This window comes from Onthophagus taurus, chromosome 11 (assembly GCF_036711975.1).
Source record: "Onthophagus taurus isolate NC chromosome 11, IU_Otau_3.0, whole genome shotgun sequence".
Taxonomy (NCBI): Eukaryota; Metazoa; Arthropoda; class Insecta; order Coleoptera; family Scarabaeidae; genus Onthophagus; species Onthophagus taurus.
Genome location: NC_091976.1, coordinates 11,764,431 through 11,784,617, shown reverse-complemented (window position 1 = coordinate 11,784,617; position 20,187 = coordinate 11,764,431). Strand labels below are relative to the sequence as shown.

At 37.1% G+C, this 20,187-nt stretch overlaps 3 protein-coding genes across 5 annotated transcripts; 1 reads left to right on the top strand and 2 right to left on the bottom strand.

The window, feature by feature from the left end:
* The first annotated feature begins 3,006 nt into the window (after nucleotides 1-3,006).
* On the top strand, nucleotides 3,007-6,799 carry LOC111416688 (uncharacterized). The gene is made up of 2 exons (XM_071200449.1): nucleotides 3,007-3,562; nucleotides 3,627-6,799. The coding sequence occupies exons 1-2, from the start codon at nucleotides 3,007-3,009 to the stop codon at nucleotides 6,797-6,799; spliced, it is 3,729 nt and encodes a 1,242-aa protein (XP_071056550.1).
* Nucleotides 6,800-10,504: 3,705 nt separating this feature from the next.
* Nucleotides 10,505-12,294, bottom strand: LOC139431959 (uncharacterized). Of its 3 annotated transcripts, XR_011641989.1 has the most exons (4): nucleotides 12,113-12,294; nucleotides 12,019-12,049; nucleotides 10,713-10,827; nucleotides 10,505-10,660 (listed from the first exon to the last, which is right to left on the bottom strand). XR_011641989.1 is itself a non-coding variant. In XM_071200271.1 (2 exons), the coding sequence occupies exon 2, from the start codon at nucleotides 11,830-11,832 to the stop codon at nucleotides 10,828-10,830; it is 1,005 nt and encodes a 334-aa protein (XP_071056372.1). In that variant the 5' UTR covers nucleotides 11,897-11,935; the 3' UTR covers nucleotides 10,505-10,827. The 3 variants fall into 3 exon arrangements, 1 of the variants encoding a protein (XP_071056372.1); XR_011641988.1 differs by lacking the exons at nucleotides 12,019-12,049; nucleotides 12,113-12,294 and adding an exon at nucleotides 11,897-11,935 and having other exon boundaries at nucleotides 10,713-11,832; XM_071200271.1 differs by lacking the exons at nucleotides 12,019-12,049; nucleotides 12,113-12,294 and adding an exon at nucleotides 11,897-11,935 and having other exon boundaries at nucleotides 10,505-11,832.
* A 1,728-nt stretch (nucleotides 12,295-14,022) lies between these two features.
* Nucleotides 14,023-15,282, bottom strand: LOC139432106 (uncharacterized). The gene has a single exon (XM_071200448.1). The coding sequence runs from the start codon at nucleotides 15,280-15,282 to the stop codon at nucleotides 14,023-14,025; it is 1,260 nt and encodes a 419-aa protein (XP_071056549.1).
* Nucleotides 15,283-20,187: the final 4,905 nt, after the last annotated feature.

Genomic DNA, 20,187 nt, shown 5'->3' with positions numbered 1-20,187 from the left:
TCAGCTTCCTCTTCGGTAAGTTTACCGACTTGGTTGAGGCCGTTGATAATCGCGAGCCGCTTTCCCCTGGGGCTTGTCCTGCCTCGGCCTCTTCGTCACCTTCATAGAAGGTTCAGAAGAGTTGGCGGATCTCAGCCTTTTGGGACCCGCACCAGCCTCACCCCGGGTTCGGGCGTCGACCTGTCCTCTCGACTGCGGCGGCCGCGCCCTTGAGTCGCCCTGTCCGCTGGATTGCGGCGGTCGTACTCTTTTCGGGACAGCCACGCCACTAGTCGATTGCGGCGGTCGCGCTCTCGACCCGTCGTGGGTTTTCGGCCGTGCTCGGCCGCTTTCGCGTCTGGAGCCGCTGTGGGTGGGGGCCGTACCGGCCTCCTCTTCCCTAGCGAACCTCCGACTCATTGTCTCTCTAGTCTCTGCGCCGCGAGACCGATGGCGCGGACCGCGATGGCGGCGGTTACGACGGCGGACCTCGGTGAAGTCCTGCGCGTCGTCCGACCTTGCCGGCGGCGGCGGCTCATCGGCCCCTGAGGGCGTACCACTAGCGAGTGGGGTAGGATTTTTGCTCTTAGAAGAGCTCATTGTGCCCAATTGGGTATTTAACCTTTATAAAAAGAAACCGGGGTCAGCTTGACGAGATGTCAAGCGACGCACGCGGTTAAGTTTTTAGGTTATGTCACTCGGTAGTTAGAAAAAGCAACTTACCAAGCGAAGAAAAACAAACTAGACAGAAACTGTATCTAGTGGCACCCGCGACAACACGGTAAACACATGCACCGCCACAAAAACACGCCAAATCACCTCGCACTCGAGTAATTTGTGCGGAGCAACGTGCGCACGTCCGAAACGTACCGAGTCGGAACTCGGAATGGACATTGGAGCATGTTGGAGATAAAAAACAAAATGTGCCCAAAACGTGATATTATGACGTTATACGTCGTTCTGAGCCATGTTTGAACTTTCTATCACTTTTGGTTCCGGTAATTCTATCCACCATATTTGTGATATTCAGGCGCCAAATGTCACATTGGAGCATGTTGGAGATAAAAAACAAAATGTGCCCAAAACGTGATATTATGACGTTATACGCCGTTCTGAGCCATGCTTGAACTTTCTATCACTTTTGGTTCCGGTAATTCTGTCGACGATATATGTGATATTCAGATGCCAAATATCACATTGGAGCATGTTGGAGATAAAAAACAAAATGTGCCCAAAACGTGATATTATGACGTTATACGCCGTTCTGAGCCATGTTTGAACTTTCTATCACTTTTGGTTCCGGTAATTCTATCCACCATATTTGTGATATTCAGGGGCCAAATGTCACATAGGAGCATGTTGGAGATAACAAACAAAATGCGCCCAAAACGTGATATTATGACGTTATACGCCGTTCTGAGCCATGTTTGAACTTTCTATCACTTTTGGTTCCGGTAATTCTATCCACCATATTTGTGATATTCAGGCGCCAAATGTCACATTGCAGCATGTTGGAGATAAAAAACAAAATGTGCCCAAAACGTGATATTATGACGTTATACGCCGTTCTGAGACATGTTTGAACTTTCCATCACTTTTGGTTCCGATAATTCTGTTGACCATATTTGTGATATTCAGGCGCCAAATGACATGTTGGAGCATGTTGGAGATAAAAAACAAAATGTGCCCAAAACGTGATATTATGACGTTATACGCCGTTCTGAGACATGTTTGAACTTTCTATCCCTTTTGGTTCCGGTAATTCTGTCGACCATATATGTGATATTCAGATGTCAAATGTCACATTGGAGCATGTTGGAGATAAAAAACAAAATGTGCCCAAAACGTGATATTATGACGTTATACGCCGTTCTGAGACATGTTTGAACTTTCTATCACTTTTGGTTCCGGTAATTCTATCCACCATATTTGTGATATTCAGGCGCCAAATGTCACATTGGAGCATGTTGGAGATAAAAAACAAAATGTGCCCAAAACGTGATATTATGACGTTATACGCCGTTCTGAGCCATGTTTGAACTTTCTATCACTTTTGGTTCCGGTAATTCTATCCACCATAAGTAGTATAGATTCGCCGATTCAAGAACCTCCTCCTCGAACCTGCGTTCTAGGAGGAGGTTCTTGAATCGGCAAATTTTTTGGGGGTCAGAGGAGGTTCGATGAGGAGAGGAGGTTCTTGAATCGGCGATTCTTTTGAGGGTCGGAGGAGATTCGATGAAGAGAGGAGGAGGTCAATTAACTTGAGAAGGTCATGTTATTTTGACGAAATTATTAAAAATTTATCTTTATTAAAAATGTATCTTTATCTAGGTTATGTTATTAAAAATTTATCTTTATATGTAACCTGTTTACCTAGATGAAAATCTTGAATCGACGATTCTTTTGAGGGTCGGAGGAGGTCAATTAACTTGAGAAGGTCATGTTATTTTGACGAAATTATTAAAAATTTATCTTTATTAAAAATGTATCTTTAGTTAGGTTATGTTATTAAAAATTTATCTTTATATGTAACCTGTTTACCTAGATGAAAACAATTACTATGTTTATCCTTCGACGCTTCTCAATGAACTGGTAATGTTTTCGATATATCTCTTAACTTATTGTACACAAAGGTATACGGTTTTGGGACATGTAGGTATACAAATAAGTGAGTCATGATCTACCTGCGGGATATTTTTTAAAATTTATTGTGTAAAGGTATACGGAGCTTTAAAATATGCGAGGAGGTTCTTGAATCGGCAAATTTTTTGGGGGGGATACGTTCGAGGAGGAGGTCAATTAACTTAATACTAGTAAGTGAGTCATGATCTACCTGCGAGATATTTTTTTAATTTATTATGCAGAGGTATACGGAGTTATAAATATACATGTATACAAACGCACTCGATGCATCCTCCTCCTCCCCAATAAGTTTCAGGAGCGGTGAGGGTTTATAAACGCCTGCGAAATGTGGTATTGACGTAGTTCTTTCATAACAAGTAGAAGTGTACAACATTAAATTGTAAAATGGTCGTGTGTGAGGATTGTGGAAAAAGTTTTACTCGAGTTGACAATTTAAAAAGACATCAACGATTATCTTGTATTGGCAAGAGAATCAAGCTTGACGCACCGCAAATTCCAAAAGCAGTAAAATGTGAGGCTTGCGATGATTATGTAAATAGACAATGTTACTCTGCACATTTACGAAGCAACGCACACAAGCGTAACGCTTTTGTTATAATCGATGACGGAGTGGAGAGAATAGCTGGAGCATTCGGTGACAAAATTGTCAGTTATCGAATAAGTGAAGAAGGTTTTTTTGTGGATTTGGATGAATTTTCTCATAGAATTCGAGAAAAAATACTAAATCTAATACAAAGCGCAATCGATATTCACCGAAATGTAAAATTAAATATGGAATGTTTTGGTTTGTATTTTTTACAATCAAAGGAAGACTGTGAAATAAAATCATTCAATACGAAAAATAAGGTAGTATCATTAGCGTCGGATCTGTATAAAATATATAAGGAATTTATTGATGAAATTTCATCAAAAATGTCAGAATTCCAGGAACGAGATTCAGGTAAGCGTAATGTGACATAATATACCTATATATTAAAAAATAAATGTTTCAATATTTTATTTAGGATGGACTTTAATGCAAATTCTCTATATGGAGTTAAATTTAAACAAATATAATCCTATCAGAGCATCTAATTACATCGATCTACCATCGCAAATAAAAGCAAAGCGTGCTGTGATAAATATACAAAACGCGGATGATGCATGTTTTGCATGGGCTGTAACATCCGCACTACATGAACCGAACGGTTTACCACAGAGGACATCTTCGTATCCGAATTACCTAGACTGCGGCTTAGACTATTCAAATATTGTTTTTCCAGTTAAATTACGAGATATACCTGTATTTGAAAAGCAGAACAAACTATCTATTAATGTATATGGAATAAATGAGTATTTTAAAGACGGTGTTATGAATTATGACATAATTACAATGTATATATGTCGACAAAAAGAAGAAAGACATATAAATTTATTATTGGTTACAAATGATTCCGGGAATACTCACTATTGTTGGATAAAAAATCTGTCTCGATTACTATCATCGCAAGCATCGCAGAATGGTCATGAAAAGTATATTTGCGACGGATGCTTGGTATTCTTTACGTCAGAAAATAAACTTATCCGTCATCAAAGTGACGATTGCAGCAAGGTAAGGGCAATTTTACCAACAACAAATTTGAAAATAAATAAATATGGAAATGAAGAAAAGGAAAATATACTACAGTTCGAAAATTTTGAACGACAATTAAAAATACCGTTCGTGGTGTATGCAGATTTTGAAGCATTACAGAAACCGATCGCCGATGCGGAAGCAACAGAACTTAACGATGATAATTCATACTCCGTCAAATGTTTCAAACACGAACCTTATGCATTTGCATATTATATAAAATGTTCATATGACGAATCATTGTCGAAGTTTGAAATATATCGCGGATGTAATGCTGCTCAAATTTTCATGAGCAAGTTGGAACATGACGTTCTGAATATATACAAAAATTATTTAAGCCAACCAAAAGAAATGCTCCCATTACCACCTATCGATAGATTAATACATGAGATGCAGGATATCTGTCACATTTGTTCGCACAAAATAAAAGAAGGTAATAAAGTGTGCGATCATGATCACCTAACTGGGTTGTATAGAGGACCCGCACATGCTGTATGTAACATCAATTATCAATTACCAAAGTTCATACCGATATTCTTTCACAATCTTTCGAACTACGATTGTCATATGTTTGTGAAAGATATGGCATTAAAAGAAGAAGACGTGGACGTTATAGCACAGAATAAAGAAAAGTATATATCATTTTCGAAAAAAATTATCGTAGGAGAAAACATTGACAGCAAGGGAAAGCTAAGGCGGGTTCATATGAAATTGAGATTTGTGGATTCATTTAGGTTTATGGCTTTATCGCTAGAGAAGTTGGGTTCATTTTTGGAAGACAACCAATGCGTTCAAATCAGAAAATATTTTAGGAACGAAGAACAGTTTCGACTTATACGTCAGAAAGGAGTTTTTCCGTATTCCTTTGTGGATTCATTCGAAAAGCTGAATCTTACCGCTCTGCCAGATCGAAGTAGTTTTTACAATACTTTATGCGACGATAGTATAACCGAAGAAAATTATTGTCGTGCACAAACGGTGTGGAACTTATTTAACTGTCGCACTTTAGGCGAATATAGCGACATTTATTTAACGTCTGACGTTTTACTTTTGGCGGACGTATTTGAGAATTTCCGAACCATCTCGATGAAGTATTACTCTTTAGATCCATGTCATTACTTCACAGCGCCGGGCTTCGGTTGGGATGCATTATTACGAATGACAGGGGTAAAATTAGAATTATTAACGGACATAGACATGTTACACTTCTTTAAAAATGGTATTCGCGGTGGATTAAGTATGTGCACTAAACGCAGTGCGAAGGCTAACAATAAATTAATGATGGAATTTGATGAAACCAAAGACCCATCTTATATTTTGTATCTCGACGCTACGAATTTGTATGGACACGCAATGAGACGAAAATTACCGACGGGGGGATTTCGATGGCTATCAGGTGAAGAGATTCAAAAGTTAGATATTTACAATACGGAAGACGATTCCGAAAAGGGTTACGTGTTCGAGGTAGATTTAGAGTATCCGGAAGCAATACATGATGAACACAACGATTTGCCATTTTGTCCAGAACGGATTGTACCCCCAGGTTCAAAAAATGCAAAGTTAATAGCAAATTTGGAAAATAAAACAAAATACATCATTCATTACGTGAATCTAAAGCAGTGTATCAAGTTCGGATTGAAACTAACCAAGATTTACAGAGTATTAGAATTTAAACAATCCAACTGGATGCGGAGCTACATCGATTTCAATTCCGATAAACGTGCGAAAGCTAAGAATGAATTTGAAAAAAATCATTACAAAGCAATGAATAACATCGTATACGGTAAGACAATGGAAAATGTGGAAAAGCGAGTGGATATAAGACTAGTTACCCACTGGGAATGTCGTCATAAGAAACCGGGCGTGGAAGCCCTAATAGCTAAACCAAATTTTAAATCTTCGAAAATATTTTGCGATAATTTGATAGCCGTTCAATTGAACGTCGCGGAAGTTCGTTATTGCAAACCGCTGTATGTGGGTTTCAGTATATTAGAGCTTTCGAAAACCGTAATGTACAGCTTCTTCTATGATTACTTAAAAGTTAAATATGGAAATAACATAACACTTTTATACACCGATACTGATTCCCTAATCCTAGAAATTACTACTCCCAATGTATATGAGGATATAAAAGAAAATATTGAATTTTTTGACACGTCCAATTATCCGTTAGAGAATATACACAATATACCTCGCGGTCGATCTGTGTTGGGAAGAATGAAAGATGAATATCCAAACAGGTGCATAACGTCATTTGTTGGAACAGGAGCTAAGGCGTACTGCATCACCTTGTTGAATGATAATGTAAAAAAGGCTAAAGGAGTAAAGAAATATGTTATAGATAAACATTTAAGCGTGACCGATTATAAACGTGTGGTTGAATGTGGCGGATCGGTTCATAAAAAAATGTACATTTTTAAGTCAGAATTTCATACTATGTATACCGAATTAAAGAATAAAATTGCTCTTTCATCGTGCGATGATAAACGATACATATTACCGAACGGATGTAATACTTTGGCGTGGGGTCATTGGTTGATAAAAAGATTGAATGCGAATAAATGAATTTAATTTAAAAAAATTGTAAAGAATAATAATAATAATGTATTTGTAATGTTCGATTGTTAATAAAGTCTTGTAAACTTTTAAATAGGTCTTTATACGTTTTAAAGAACGTTAGTTTTTGAGATCCAAGAATTATGAGACGGACCTAATCCTAACCATTTCACAAACACTTGATTTCCTTTTCGCCGTAGCACTTTTTCCACCAAGTAGACGTCAGGATATTTAACTTTTTGTAATTCCTCTCGATAAAAACCACCCATAATTTTTTCATTGGATGCATCTTTGAGCAGATATGTTGTTGGGAAAGTATTACGAACAGAATGTATTGTAAACACTTCGTTAGACCAATTGGGAGTATAGTTTTTGGTGAAGGCGTGTCGATGCTTGCTCACTCTGACGTGATCACCGACATTAAATTTTTTGGTATAAGGATCGGCAATTTTTATGTAATTATATACAGTTTTTGACAGTGTCGATGCGTTTCTGTTATTTACCTCGCTAGGTTTCATTCCTATCATCCTGTGAACTTGGTTGTTATAATCCAGAATTAATTTGGGAAGCAATTCCAACCAACGATAGTTACCTTGCATACTAAATTCTTTCCACATTTTTTCTTTTATTGTTCTATTAAACCGTTCAACAATAGAACTCTTTAAATTGGAAAATGAACTGTAGTGATTGATGTGATATCGTGACATGAGCTTTTTAAAATCCTCATTGTAAAATTCTTTTCCGTTATCCGTTTGCAGATTCTTCGGTATGTTTTTCCGCTTTTCCGATAGAATTGTTTCCATAGCTCGCGTAACTTCTTTGCCAGTTTTGTTTTTTAGTGGTACAGCCCATCCATACTTTGAGAAAGCATTAATAACTGTTAGAATATATTTAAAATTACCATTTGCTTTTGAATAAGGTATCATCTCCACTAAATCAGCTTGAAATAAGTCCGTTAAACCTTTTATAATAACACGTCTGCGTTTATACTTTTTCCTCGCGGACGCGTGCAACTCGTTTACGACGGACCTTTTAATATCGCTCATTTTCTGGATATTTTAATGAGCAGTTCTACCATAAATGGTTTCTTGAGTAAAGTGGTCTTCGTTGTGGGTTTGCAAACTATTTTATCTCCAAAGAAGAGAACATTTAACTTTTTATTTGGATCGAAGATACTCCCGTTAATAATCATTTCAACGTCTCCTTCAAATCGGTATTTCACTATTTCACCAATATATAAAAAGTTTATATATTTACTTACCTAACCTAAATTTTGAATAATGTAATAATTATCCGTTGTATCCGTAGTTCCATCTCCGCTAAACGTAAGTATCGTTGGTTGTTTGAAATATCGTTGTAAGTTTTCACGTTTATTAAAATGAGCAGCAATGTTGTGTCCGTGTACGTGTTTACCAAACTTATCGATCGTCATACTAGACGAATGTTTTCCGAACTTGCTTAAACTCATCTGCTCTAGTTCACAAACGTCGGTGTTTTAAAACAAAAAATGTGAGAGTCGTATATTTATGATAATATTTTAACGTATAATCTCGGCCTCTGTTAGCTCCGATATTATTGATGATATTTCATTGACATGTGCAGAATGACCTGCAGTTTGCGAGGCCATCAACAAACGCAGTCTGTCGACAAGTTCGTTGGGATCGTCCCAATACTCGTATTCGATAAGAGCCCCAGGAACGACTTGTTTTTGTAATGCACCACCGACTTTTTTCTTCGGATTCGGCCAGTATTTAGCCCAATGCACCTTGGGTTTGTTACCTTCAACGATAGGCTTGATAATATTCTGAAATTTCCCACTGTCGTCCTCAGTAGTCATACCTGCCTCTGGAATGTAATTAATGTACGGAGCATTTGAACGTAGTAAGATATCTTTGTAGTTGCGCATGTCCTGAATTGTAAATTTGCCCGGTTCGTTTTTAAATAGTAAATCGTATAAACCAACGGTTCCCGTATATTTGAAGTTTCCAACGTGAATATCCTGATCCTCAAAGTGAACAGGACTGACTCCAATGTAGAAACCTTCGGGAGTTTCGCGAACACCTTATAAACGATCATAATCATCTTTTAAATCAGTTGTTAAACCAACAATATACGTTCTGGGCAAAGGATGAAACTGACTCAAAGCGGCTTGTACCTGTGGAGACTCCAATCTTTCTTCTATTTCATCTTTAAGTCGTTCTATTCGATTATGTGCGTCCGAAATAAGAGCTCCGGTATCCTCGCTAGAATCGAGGAGTTCTTCTTCTTCGCCCGGCGGAACTTCATATACTTCTTCTTCTGCATGAGCTAATGGACCAAGAGGAGAAGACGTGGGAGAAGATACCAACCTTTCTTCAGGAGTCGATGTAGCAAATTTTCGTCGTTGTTCTTTTAATGGAACTTTCGGTTTTCGAATAAAATATTCGGTCTCGGTTTTAGCTGGTACGTCAGAAATATCCGGCGAGTAGCGTTGTATCTTAGAGTTGTATCAATTTTTCTTCTTTTGGAGATAAACTTCGTTTTGGAATGGATAGTAAAGGCGCAGTGTCAAGTTTTGCGACAATATCCTGTAAGGGCCTTGCGATGGGTGCATATGCGGTTTCCGACCGAATCCTTGACTCCTCTAAGTCTTCTTTTAAAGAACGAATTTTGTCTCTCACGACTTCTCGTGCCGCGATAAGTTCTGCAGCTATCGTCTTGTTCATTGTATGATGTATGTGAAGTTACTACGAACTGTACAGCTGAAGTCGTTAGTTTTAAACTTCAATGAATTTATCAAAACCCTTACGGTAACGTCCCTTAGATACACTACAATCTAAATCAATAACTAGGATGCCGTGTCTATTCTCCCAACAAGCATCGCTAATTTCCTTTAGCCGATGAAACTCCATATCGCTCATTATGTGATCTTCAAATACGTGTTTTAAATTTGTTAAGTCTTGTTTAAATAACACCAAAAAGTTACAATTATCGCGAACTAATTGTTTTGGAATTGCACTATAACTTTGACAAATTAGAAAACAATCAATGTTTTTATGTCGACCATACGAAAAAAATTCCTTAATGACATTTTGACCTGTACAGGAAACATCGTCAAATACGACTACCGAATATTCTTTCGCATCTTCCGGTCGAATGAACTCGTCTATATTAGAAAATTCATAGTAACCGCAATCTTTTATAGGTTCAATTAAACGTCTTAAAAAATCGTACTTATTTTGGTATAACGAATTGGAGCATAAGTATAAGTTTAGGAAGCGGAGGCCATTACGTGCAAGTAAAAGCGATAACATAGCATTTGTTTTTCCGACACCAGAGGGTCCTACAATTAAACCTCGCTTACATTTTCCACCAAATAAATTGCTGTGTCTTGTAAAGTGTTCTTCGACCGAACCATTACTAAAATTTACTATAGGCAGTGTTAGAAGTTGCGGTAGACATTTTAATTTCTCGTCGATCATGATTCTCGTACTAAATGAATTATAACATTAACAGGATAAGACTGAATGAAAATATAGCAAAAGTAACTTTATATAGATATATTGAGTATATTGGAAGTATAAAATAATAATTAACTTAATAATTAACTTAATAATTAACTTAATAATTAACTTAATAATTAACTTAATAATTAACTTAATATTAACTTAATAAATAAAAGAAGAGAAGGAGTAGTTACCACTCCTCCTCCTCCTCTTCTTGATATTTTTGGTAAGGAGGTGGTGGTGCTGCTGGTGCCGGAGTAGTTGCCGGAGTCGTTGCCGGAGTCGGTGCCGGAGTCGGTGAACTAACACATGTGCAACGGTTAATGTGCATGTTTTGCACATGCACTTCACCCCTCACCACAGCCGATTCTGACACACTCTGCAGCTGAGAAGATAAAATTAATGACATGGAAAAAAGTATTATAAGTATAACGTACCAACTTAAATATAGCATCTAATTTTACCTCCAACGAGGCAACTTTCTGCTCCACTTCACATAGTCTTAGCATATGATTAACTCTCATATTATCCATATTATTAGTCATCTTTAAGCTAGGAAGGGAAGTTTACGCTATTAGTAGTGAAACTAGATAAAATACATTCAGCCTTTTTAATTTCACAGGTTAATGATGCTATGGTGATGTCGAGCGATATTGTTAAAGGGTTGTTACAGCTCGATGCCAGCCCTTCTCTAAACTGTGAAAGTTCTCTCAAAGAGGTCTGCAATTGAAGAACCTTTGCATGAAGGTCTTTATAAAAATTTTGATACAAATTATTAATTTCGGCCAAAATCTCCCCTTTGGTTGTTTCTACTGCTGTACACATTGCGTTTGAAAAAAGGCTGGCAGACACATCGGAAATATCTGAAGTAGCAGGAATATTAGCAGGAATATTAGCAGGAATATTAGCAGGAATATTGTCAACCCTTAAGATGTGTACTTTCGGGCTTAACGAAGGAATTTCGGTGTTAGGGATATTTGAGTTAGTAACGGGAGCCAATGAAGCTTTAGAAGAAGAAAAAGAAGCCTTAGTAGCTTTAAGATACTTCCGGTTACTACAGTGTTGTGATACCGCCATTAAAGCAAGAGAGTCGTCGGATTTATCGGACTCGTTCTCGGTAACCACTTTCGACTGTGTCATTTCAACCTTCGACGGGGTCGCTTGTTCAACTGACACATACTTACGTTGGCTACGTCGCGAACGAGCACGTGCCTCCCTTCTTTCCTCTCTATACTTTTCTGACGGTACCCACACACCTGCAGCCTTCTTCCAATGTTCACGGTTCCCCGAATTCCGACGAAGTGAAAGGCGTTTCACATTTTTATCGTCGACATTCGCGGAACCTGCGACGTTTAGAAGCGACGGATCTTGCTGCGCATTAGATTCCACGTTAGGATCCATCGGCTGCTCATTAGGTTGCACGTTTGGATCCAGCGCCTTCTCAACAGTCGATATGTTCAACAGGTTTATGTCAAAACTGTTTAACAGGAATGACTCCTGGCTGCTGGCGAAACCGGGAGCAGTTAAATCAATTTGACTAAAACCGTCTTGAGACATCTTGATAAAAAAAAGATTCATACATTAATTTATTTTATTTTAATAAAAAATCATGTATACTTACATCGCTTGATGAAAAGAACGTTAAAATCTAATTGTAGTGGGTGCTGAATGATAGGATGTGAATGATAAAAAATTATTGTAGATATTATGATACAAACGTTCGAATAATAAAGTTATGCTTACCAACAAAAATTAAGATTTAAAATAGAAGGAGCTATAGGAATGAAAAAAACAGATTAGCAACAATATATGCAAAGGAAAAGAAGGCTATACTTACCAGAAAAAAGTCGCCGAGATAACGAAGTTATCAAAACTGATCGAACTGATCAAACACAAAATGGAAGTGATCAGTAGTAAGGTCCTGTAGGAATTGAAAAAATAAAAATAACAATTTAACATAACAAACAAATAAACAAGTTGTACTCACAAAAACAAAGTAGAAAGAGCTGTTATGATGAAACAAAACAAGAGTATTTTACATATTATATAAGCAAAGTAAAAAAGGTTACTTACCAAATAAAACACAGCAAAAAAAGAGAAAGCTGAATGAGCAAGGATGTCTAGGAGTGGAAAAAACAATTTTAAATATTATATAAACATGCAAAACAAATATAGTTTTACTCACCAAAAAAGAGAAAGTTGTAGAAAGAGCTGTAGTGATGGAGAGAAAATGAACGTTATATAAACATGATAATAAAGAAGGTTGTACTTACCAAAAACTGAAAAACACAAACACTTAAGTGACTTTCAAAGGCTGGGAGGTGCCTTCTTATAGTAGAGTAATGAAGGGGGGCGTGGGGTGGGGCGTGACAAGGGGGAGGAGTGGGGAATGGGCGGAGTTAGAGTGGGGGTACTTTTTTTCTGGCTCAACTTTCCTGGCAACTGGGGGGGGGGGAATTTTAGATTTCCCCCACTCCCATCCCCACTCTTCCATCTCCACTTTGGGAGGAGCCTGAGGAGGAGCATGGGAGGAGCATAGGAGGAGCTTCAATAAACAATCCTTTTCCCTTTTCTTTTTTCTTTTTTTTTTTTTCTTCCTTTTTTCCCCTTTCTTTCTTCCTTTTTTCTTCCAATTTAATACTTTTTCAATGTACAACCCAAGTCATACCAACCCAACCCAATGTATACATACCATGTATTCATTTAGATTAACTATTTTTTCTTTTAAATTAAAACAACTTTTTACACTTTTTACAACCTTTTATTATTATTCATTTAGAATCTATAACTGACAATGTTTATATACTAAACCTTACATAAAGAACAATCCTTTCTTTCCGATGGAATACCATCAATATGCGTTTCCCAATGAGGTAAATTATAATGTTCAAAACAGGGCAGTTTGCTTTGTAATCGCTCATCGTTTCTATACTTCAACGGTAATTTAAACCAAACCGCCGCCAAATCTAATGGCTTTACTTTATTGATATAATAATCGATTGGTAAATAACATAATTCGTAGTTTTTAATATTCGCAAAAGATAAATCAGATTCGTATCTTTCCATAATATCCCACACTTTATTAATTATAAAAGTTGAAAGTCCCAATCTGGTAACTAACCGCCAAAGACGTTCCATCTTGAACTGCTCTACCGCTACTACCCGTCTGCCTTTCTCAATTCGTTTACATATAGTTATAGATGTCTGAATACGTATGAAAATAAATAAAAAACATTCGATAAGGAGCACATACTTGGTCTCTTTTTATGATAGGGACACATCGGCGCACCAACCTCCAATTTGCATTCATTTTCCGGCAATTCTTTTACCGGTATTGTTAAAATTCTTCTTAAAAATGTAGCTTTCTCACGTCAATTTACGTACGCTACTTTTGTCGAACGACACAAATAATAAACGATCTCATCGAAACGAGACGCAGGAACAAACCCGTCGTTCCAATCAATACAATGATGATGACTCATTAACCAATTCGCCGTATTGCGAAATTTAGTAGATAGTGAAGAAAAGCTTCGACTAGGTTGAAACACGTAATGACTTATACAATGATTACTGTCGTAAGAAGCCAGTTCCTTTGGGATAAATTCTTCATCGTTTATCGTGAAACCTTGAATGTCCAAAATAATAAAATCCCTTTGAAAAACCATAATATCCATAATATACCACTATATGCAAACGTTTCCTTCGATGTTTAGAGATACACTAAATGACGTTGCTTCAACAGTACCACTATATTAATTGCTTAACCATTTTCGTAAGAGGCGAATACACAAATGCTCTGTCATGCAGAATTAATGCGTAAGCTGTCGTACCTTCCGGAATTGGATTTTTCGTTGAATACTCGATTTTTATTTCTACTCCGCTTTTATGTATTGCTTCCTGTTGATACGTGCAATCGATTCCAATTAACGGCGCGTAAGTTTTAAATTCTTCCGGTGAAAACAAAGGTTCGCTTTCTTGATAGTAGTATGCTTGCTGAAATCTTGAATACATATCATACAAAATCGCATAGTGATTGTTATCAAAATCCATATTCAAATTATCGTACGGAAAACGTTCTCCATTCAAGAAAACCGTTACGTTCGTTAAGTTTATATTATCAAATAATGCCATGTTTCCTTTAAATATACCCTTTCGATTTGTTTGAAATCCGATGATTATAAATCTAGGCGTTTCCAATTGTGGAGCAGTTTTGACGGACCAAGATTGCTTCGTAGTTTGAGGTAATTGAGGGTACTCGTGTATTTCCCACGATCGAAAAGGAACGTGAATGTCTACGTTTCTTTCTGATAGTTTTGTTAATGCCAACTGTTCGCGTAATCCTACCGCCACGTGAGGAACTCTCCATATAATTTTATTAATGATCAATTTCAATTTTTCGTCGTTCGGAGCGGCTGCTGGTTGAAAGATGACGTCCGTATCATCGTGTCCGCGAATTAGCACAAGTTCCTGTCGAACGTTCATCATGATCTTTCTGAAATCTTCTGCGAATCCTAGCAACGTTTTTAGCGGAACGCTAAGACCGAAATTTCCATTTTTATCTAAAGCCTTTGAAACACCCGCTGTATCATCTTTCCAAGGTTTTATGTGCCAACCGGCGTTCTCTAATTTCACCACCTCGTTCTGTGTAGATGAGAAATAACCCTTCATGCATGAGCTTATACCGACGTTCCGCACACCATCAACATGTACTCCGTTAATAAGATATCGAATATGGCTAACCATAAATGCAACGGGATTGTTAACCAATTGCCCCGTTGCGCTGGCATCTTTTGTTATACTTCCGTCCGCGGCTAACTTACGAACGCTACCCTCGACGTATAGATAACTCTCGCTCGGTAAAGTATAATTATCTATTTCCGGAATTGAAATTCTAATTTCGTCATTGTTATCGAACGTGGTCGATCCAAACGGTTGATGCGAATGGAATTCATAACTTACGATAGAGTGATCTGTTTTTATCTTATCCGTTACTTTTAAAATGTCCATTACTTTAACACTTCGTATCCTAACTGAACTAAATACCTTCGATTGACTGGTGATAATCGATGAATGGATCGTCTTCTACTGCCGCTACGTTGACTGATGACGCGCGCTTTATAGTTTTCTGCATAAACAATTTTCTCGCTCTGTCTCTTCTTGACCACCGCATTCTTTTGTTTTGATATAACACTGTCATAACGTTAGTCAAATTTAAATAATTCAATTTATCGATCTCAGGTGAACTCTCACTGTTATTTCTTCTTCTCTGAAGTCTACCAAGTTTCCGTCCTGATCAAGTATACGTACTGTTAAGCTACTAATCACGTTCGTTAAAACCGGTAAATAAATAGGTAGTTGTGGTGATTCGATTATTTTAAAACCTGCCGGAACGATTGGGAAAAAATGATATAAAACGTGCACGGGAACTCCGTTATTATACGATCCCGTCACTAAATTACAATAAATTTGTAAGGCGTTCGTTTTATTTATGTTTACTACGAAATCGGATTCCACTTCCGTATCTCTAGGTAATATTTGAGGCTTGAAGCCAAGTAACGGTCCTATAGAATTATCGCATGCAAAATTAATTCGACGGGTACTTTTTATTAAAGAATGTTGTGTGTTATTATTCCCCTTAATCCTTATTACGACTCCTTTAGCGTGTCTTTTGTCTAGCTGTTCATTCACGAACTCGGCAATATCATCAATATCGTACGTTCCAACAGGTACTATTGTATTGTTTTTAAAATGTCCTGTCTTATCTTCGTATTGGATTACGTTGTTGTTTTTATTAACGTTTGCTAAACTATTAAACGTTTCGAAATTCAAAAGAGCCAACTCGTAACTACCAAATTCGTTCAAATAGATCGGAGGATTAAAATTACAAGTCAATTCAGATGACTTTCCAGTCAACGTAAATGTATATGTCGTGTGTATTGCTTCTTTCTCCATTACTTCTGAACGTCTAAACGTCTCTAGACTCTAATAGATCCTTTTATTACTTAGAAACTTCAGACACAACTGTCCGCAATTTTGATCTATTTCTCTTTGATATCGACAGTAATTATACTTTACTTGACCACCCCTACCGTCTGACAGCAAATATTGTTCAATTTCTAATGGCGGTCTTAAATCACCGTAACTGTCGAAATAGTATATGTCCTTGTCGTCTTTCTTATAGGCGACCCAATGAGTCCCTCGTCCTTTCAAGTTATCCAAGTTAACAATACCTCTTTCCTTCTTTTTAATGTTACTCGGGAGATTGTCTCTCATAAATATACCCCGAAAATGTGGAATTTTTAGTACTTTCGCAAACTTTTCCAACTCGACGTTAGTTAACGCACGACGAGGTATTCGAACTAGTTTTTTGAACTAGTGGTTATACCGCAACCTTTCTTATAGGGTTTATTGAAGTAACCTGTGCCGCCAACATTATTCCCCTTTCCTTCAATAAACAAACCGCAACCTTTCTTATATGGTTTTATATAAAATCCGCTACCTACGGCCTTTGCTTCCATAGCCTTGTTATGTCTTCGTTCTTCATCTAATTGCTCTTTAGCTGTTTTCGCGTTGTTTATAGTTCTTGCAATAGCGGCAGCACCACCGCCGATACTACCTAGGGCACCTAAAGCTGCGAACAGGGGAATTAAAGGTAAATCCTCCCGTTTTCGGAATTCGAATAACTCGACCTCTAGGTTCGGAAATTCTTTTTCTTATCTTTTTCAAAGCTCCGTACGCCGCTTTAACGTTTGTCAACAAATTCTTAGCACCTGATCTCGATATTGCGTTGCGAGCGAATCGAAGTGCATCTACAAAAGATATAGCTCCACCACGCTTTACACGCGTTCGGACTTTTTTTAAAGGTCGTCGACCCGTACGATTTCTTTTTCTACCTACGCCCATACCGACCGCTACTTTTGCTTTCATTAAGGCGGCAACTGCGAACGATGCCACTTTTTCTCCAAGAGTAGACTCTTTATTTCGTATTCGTTCTTTCGCTGCTTTATATAATGCTCTGTCTGCGTCGTGTCTAAATTTTAAATTTGAACTGACCGTATATGCTATATCGTGTTTCTTACACGCTTCGTCTAATGGATTCACGCCTCGATCTCCTCTCGATAATCTCTTTTCCAACTTGGTACCCGGTCCACAAAAATTATATCCTGGCAAATGAAGTTCTATCGGAAGTTTATCTATCAACTTGTTAAAAAATCCTCGACCAATTCGTTTGCCTGTCAAACGATAACTGTTACGATTAGGTTCTAACAAATTCATTTTATAATTTCACTCCTTCTTCCTTTTCTTCACAGTTAAAAACTAGAAATGAAGCTCTGCTGTTGTGCTTTAAGCTTTTATTCCTTTTAAATATTTTACAAAAACAGTTTTGCTCTTAATTTATACTTAAATCTATTAATATTATTATTATTATTATTCAGCTACACTTAAATCTACTAATATCCTAAAAATTAATTGTTACTCAGTTAAAAACATTTCGATTACTCTACAATGCTAAAACGTTCTTGATATATATTTAATCTATAATCTACATCTAAATATTTTTCTAATAACTTATTTACGTTTCTTATCCTAGTCTTAAATCTAATTCCGTCCAACATCTTTTCTTCCCAGTCACTTATCCTTGATTGTCTGTAAGCAAACGTCCAAGTGTGCATTCGGTACACTCTATTTTTCGATTCGCAAAACGTCACTTTTTTTTCCATTTTATTCACTTCACATCTTCATTAATGCGTGCAAATCTAAATCCAGTAATATCTTATCCTTACCGTATACGACCAGTTCTTTAGTTACGCACAAATGTTCACTTGGTGCACCGTTTGAAGCAACCAATATATTCGATTTTATATCACCTTGCATTGTTGATACCACATCGATCACGCTATCGTAATAATTTTTATATTCCATACACTTTAATACTTCTACCCTATTCGAAACTAAATCGCTAAGTTTCCACAATTCGTGTAACGAGTCGTAAGCCAGGTAAAATATTTCTGACCCCCTTTCCATTTTCAACACTTTTCGTACATTTTCTATCCATTGGCTGCTGCAGGTCACGCCGCTTACAACGAAATGTGGTGGTGTCGATAAATCACCAACAAAACTATTCATAATCAATTGTTTGCTATTAATCACATTTTTCCATTCGTCTTCGGTAAAAGTTATGCATTGTCCTTTTCCCATTAATCTTATAACCGGATCAAAATGTAGATTGGCAGACATGCCAACCGATATCCATTTCGTTCGACTTTTATTTAAATAATATGTACTCTCGGAGAATAATGGCGCTTGATTACCTTTTTGGAGATTATTTTTCACTGCTTCATTTAATACTACGTTACTTTCCACAATTTTCTACATAATGTTGTTGATTGCTAGGAAATACGTACTCCGCTAAGTCGGAAGCCAACAAATTAATTCCATCGAATACCACATCCTTTTTTCTTTGATTATCACTTCCTAGCGACACATTTGTTGCAGTTGTCTCATTACAATTACCCTCCATTTTGATGTTTCGGGCAGGTTTTTTATTTTCACCCTTTTCAAATGAATTTACAGCAGCTCTCTTAGTTGGACATTTGGGGTTCGGTCTGGTTGCCACTAAACATCAATATTATTGTTTACATTAGTACATTATCTACTTGTATTACATTTGAATTACTTACTCGTTACGTTAAAAATCCTCTGTACTAAATGCACCAAAAATCTACACGATATTTTTAATATGTACTAAATACACAAAAACCTTACTCTGAAGCACAACACTCTGCGATACAACTTCGACCAACGTTTGTATTTATAGCAATACATAAGGTTGCTGGTGGGGGGAGTAATATTTCACATCATTACCGAATATATCTATTATACATGTTCTAACACGTTATTATATCGTGAGACGTCAGACAAAACGCATGACAAATTTATTAAGAAGCTCTTAAAAAATATCTCGCAGGTGGATCATGACTCATCTACTAACAAGTTAGTTAACCTCCTCCTCAAACCTGTCCTCCCAAAAAATTTGCCGATTCAAGAACCTCCTCGCATATTCTTAAATACCCGTACACCTTTACATAATAAAATAAAAAATATCTCGCAGGTAAGTTATGACTCACTTATTTGTATACCTACATATCTCAAAACCGTATACCTTTGCGTATAATAATAAATTAAGAGATATATCGAAAACATTAACAGTTCATTGAGAAGCGTCGAAGGATAAACATAGTAATTGTTTTCATCTAGGTAAACAGGTTACATATAAAGATAAATTTTTAATAACATAACCTAAATAAAGATAAATTTTTAATAATTTCGTCAAAATAACATGACCTTCTCAAGTTAATTGACCTCCTCCTCTCTTCATCGAATCTCCTCCGACCCTCAAAAGAATCGCCGATTCAAGAACCTCCTCTCCTCATCGAACCTCCTCTGACCCCCAAAAAATTTGCCGATTCAAGAACCTCCTCCTAGAACGCAGGTTCGAGGAGGAGGTTCTTGAATCGGCGAATCTATACTACTACCATATTTGTGATATTCAGGCGCCAAATGTCACATTGGAGCATGTTGGAGACAAAAAACAAAATGTGACCAAAACGTGATATTATGACGTTATACGCCGTTCTGAGCCATGTTTGAACTTTCTATCACTTTTGGTTCCGGTAATTCTGTTGACCATATTTGTGATATTCAGGCGCCAAATGACATGTTGGAGCATGTTGGAGATAAAAAACAAAATGTGCCCAAAACGTGATATTATGACGTTATACGCCGTTCTGAGCCATGTTTGAACTTTCTATCACTTTTGGTTCCGGTAATTCTGTCGACCATATATGTGATATTCAGATGCCAAATATCACATTGGAGCATGTTGGAGATAAAAAACAAAATGTGCCCAAA

Excerpts from the sequence above, each read along its gene's own strand:
- LOC111416688 (XM_071200449.1), top strand. The coding sequence starts at position 3,007 with ATGGTCGTGTGTGAGGATTGTGGAAAAAGTTTTACTCGAGTTGACAAT. Across the intron at positions 3,563-3,626 it reads ATTCCAGGAACGAGATTCAG|GATGGACTTTAATGCAAATT; the intron begins GTAAGCGTAATG and ends TATTTTATTTAG.
- LOC139431959 (XM_071200271.1), bottom strand. The coding sequence starts at position 11,832 with ATGTCTCAAGACGGTTTTAGTCAAATTGATTTAACTGCTCCCGGTTTC.
- LOC139432106 (XM_071200448.1), bottom strand. The coding sequence starts at position 15,282 with ATGGACATTTTAAAAGTAACGGATAAGATAAAAACAGATCACTCTATC.